Source organism: Hippocampus comes, unplaced genomic scaffold, assembly GCF_001891065.2.
Source record: "Hippocampus comes isolate QL1 unplaced genomic scaffold, H_comes_QL1_v1.1 scaffold118, whole genome shotgun sequence".
Classification (NCBI taxonomy): Eukaryota; Metazoa; Chordata; class Actinopteri; order Syngnathiformes; family Syngnathidae; genus Hippocampus; species Hippocampus comes.
The window spans coordinates 1,643,152-1,645,988 of NW_017805461.1; the positions used below are offsets into that span (position 1 = coordinate 1,643,152).

Genomic DNA, 2,837 nt, shown 5'->3' on the forward strand with positions numbered 1-2,837 from the left:
TGTGCTACTCAGCCGAGGAGTGCTTCCTGGACTCTGATTTGAGCTTTTTGGTGCCCATAGCGGTGGGCGTGGCCCTCAGCTTCCTAATCGTCCTTGTCCTTCTCTCTTACCTGATCGGCCGGAGGAAGAGTCGCACTGGTTACCAGTCTGTGTAAAGCTCTGCTTCTGCTCCCAAACAAAGCCCAAATGTTCTTTTTCCAGCCCTTGCCCTGCAAAAGTAACATGAAGCTTATGCCCCGTGTATCCCAGCGATCACTAGTTGTCTCTTCCTCCTCCTCCTTCCATTTCAAATGAAAATTGCATTGTTTGACTCAAGACTGCATGTCTACTTTCACTCCCAAACCGAGAGAGGCGGCTTTTCCCCTCTCTGCCCTTTTCATTATACGTATAAGTGAATAATTTCTTGAATAGAATGAAATATCTTTTGTTGTTGAATGACTTGAATGTACAAGAAAATTATAGCACATTGACTTGTATGCCAGAAAATGTTCATTTTCTTTCTAAATGCACACAATATTGAAATGAACTGTTGAATGAAAAGGGAAACAAAACACCTACCAGCACTGCAACCACGTTTTGGGGTGGGGGAAAAAAGATGTGATAATGAATGGATACTTTTGTTATTTTATGTCAAGGGAACAAAATCTCAACATCGATATTTTCTTCATTTAATACTTAAGCCTTTTCATCAACTACAGACACTGCATTGCACAGCAGTCCACCACTAACCCGCCACCACAGTTTTGTGCCTTTCCGTTAGACACCGTTAGTTGCTTTGCTCGAGAAGAAAGTTATGTGATGGTGAGCTTGTCTTAACGTGTGTGGGGTGGGGATAAGGGGGACGAATTCAATAAAGTTTGGTTCTTGTTTTGTAGCGCTGTTGTTTGTTTCTTTTCTGGCCTGAGATCTTGTGACTGAAATCAAAGGTTGCCAGACTGTCCAATTTGACGAGCTGGTTTACAACCTGATACAAGTTTATGAGGTATGTGCGTGTGTTGCGGCCAAGTGGCCGTTACACATTAAAATGGAAAAAAATTTGAGTTAGTCCGCCCTTTACACCTGCAAGATTTCCCACAAAAAAAAAAAACAAGCCAAAAAATGAATAAGCCAAATACTGTTATGCTTGCACAGAAGAACAGTAGGATGATTAGTGAACCACTGATAATTAGAGTGGGATAACTCTATTTGGGTCATTATAAGTCCAGTGTAGAAATGAATGGAGAAAAGAGATTTCTTTTTATACTTGTCCATGATATAGCTTTTTAAAAGCAAATATTGGTCAAATAATTCGCTTTTTGATTATCTTTGTGACAAAACAATTCATTAGTTTCCGTACTGTAAATATTTACTATCAATATTGCCTGATTTAATGTGATGCGTGCATGATCACTCCCACTCATTGGCACAAGATGATAGCAGCCGTTTGAAAAGCCACCCAAATGAGGGGGGAAATGTTGGAAACGACCCTCATTATTATGATGTAGTGCAGTTCAATATGCGTTCCTTAATAAAATGCATTTGATGTTTTTCTCAGAATATTTTTAGTCCACGCAAATGGCACTGAAGTTACATTGTAACATAGGACCTCTTGTTTGACTAACAGCTGAGCAAATCTTAGCAAATCCTTTGAACTTGTACGTTTTTGCAGATTCTTGGCTTGAATTCATTTAGGTTTCCTCATTACATCGACAATAATATTAGGTTTATCACAAATGCATTGCATATTATGGCGTTCAACAGGCTATCTAATATATTCAATGTGGCGTTTATTTTTTCCTTAGCAGCTAGAAAACCAACTCGAAGTGCACAGTGGAGTCTGGTATGTACGGTGCCACAGCCAGCATGTGGCAGTGTTGCGCTCCATGGCCGCAATGCGTAGAAGCCCAGAAGCAGACGTAAGCACGAAAGATGGCCTCTGGGCTGTATGGACGTGCAGACTTAGCCGCCATCTTGAACAGGCAGTCCGCCGCAGTCGCTTCCATTCACTTGTATTGACGTAGCTGTGTTTGGCTCCAATAAATTCATCATAACTCGTCAAATTGTTTACCGATTTTGATATAAATATCAGACAGCCAGTTATTATACTACAGCCCGGGTAATTGTTATGCTTTATGCCAATTTTTATACACAATTCTTTTTATATTTAAAAAAGATCTGGAAAAAAACAACAGCAACAATGAACTTGACCTCGTATAAAATATTATTTTGTTTTTATCGCTTTATTGAACAGTGTGAAATGATTGAAAATAATGTTCTACCTTCGGATCATATTTTTATATCTGACTCAAGAGTAGTGTCTCACCAATCATGAACCTAAACCCACCGTACTGCGCTGTAGGCTGTAGGCCTACAATTTACTAAAACTCATGGGCGTCATTAGGCCTATTTTAGGGAGGCTTCAGCCTCCCTAAAAATGTCTTTAGCCCCCCTAAATAATTTCATTGCATTATTTTAAAAAAAATATTATTTATTTTTCATGTACTTTTGCTAATATATTGCATCAAATTCAATGTAATGTGGCCATTTTAAATCATATTTCGATAACCTGCCATTATTGTAATATTAATCTCCCAGGATTCCTGAACGCAACAGGTGTTGCGTTAGCATTTGACGTGTCTGTCACCATCTCCACATCAAATGCTAACGCAACAACTGACAGTTCATTGCCGAAAGTCAGGTTGAGTCGACAGCATGGATATTCGACAGTTTTTTAGAAAGGTAAATTAAGTATTCAATGCATCCATGCTGGTAAAACTAGTGACTATAGTCCACAAAAATATCTCCAGAAACAGCAGAAACTGCACTGTAACAAGTGTTCACTTTTGGATAAATTAAGG

The 2,837-nt window shown here is 39.1% G+C and overlaps 1 protein-coding gene across 1 annotated transcript in view; it reads left to right on the forward strand.

Annotated features, from left to right (window-relative positions):
* Positions 1-874, forward strand: part of lamp2 (lysosomal-associated membrane protein 2) — an 18,683-nt gene extending 17,809 nt beyond the window's left edge. Inside the window, exon 9 of the mRNA XM_019874787.1 lies at positions 13-874. Within this exon, the coding sequence (XP_019730346.1) occupies positions 13-155 (143 nt within the window). The 3' untranslated portion in view covers positions 156-874. The remainder of the gene's footprint in view (positions 1-12) is intronic.
* Positions 875-2,837: the final 1,963 nt, after the last annotated feature.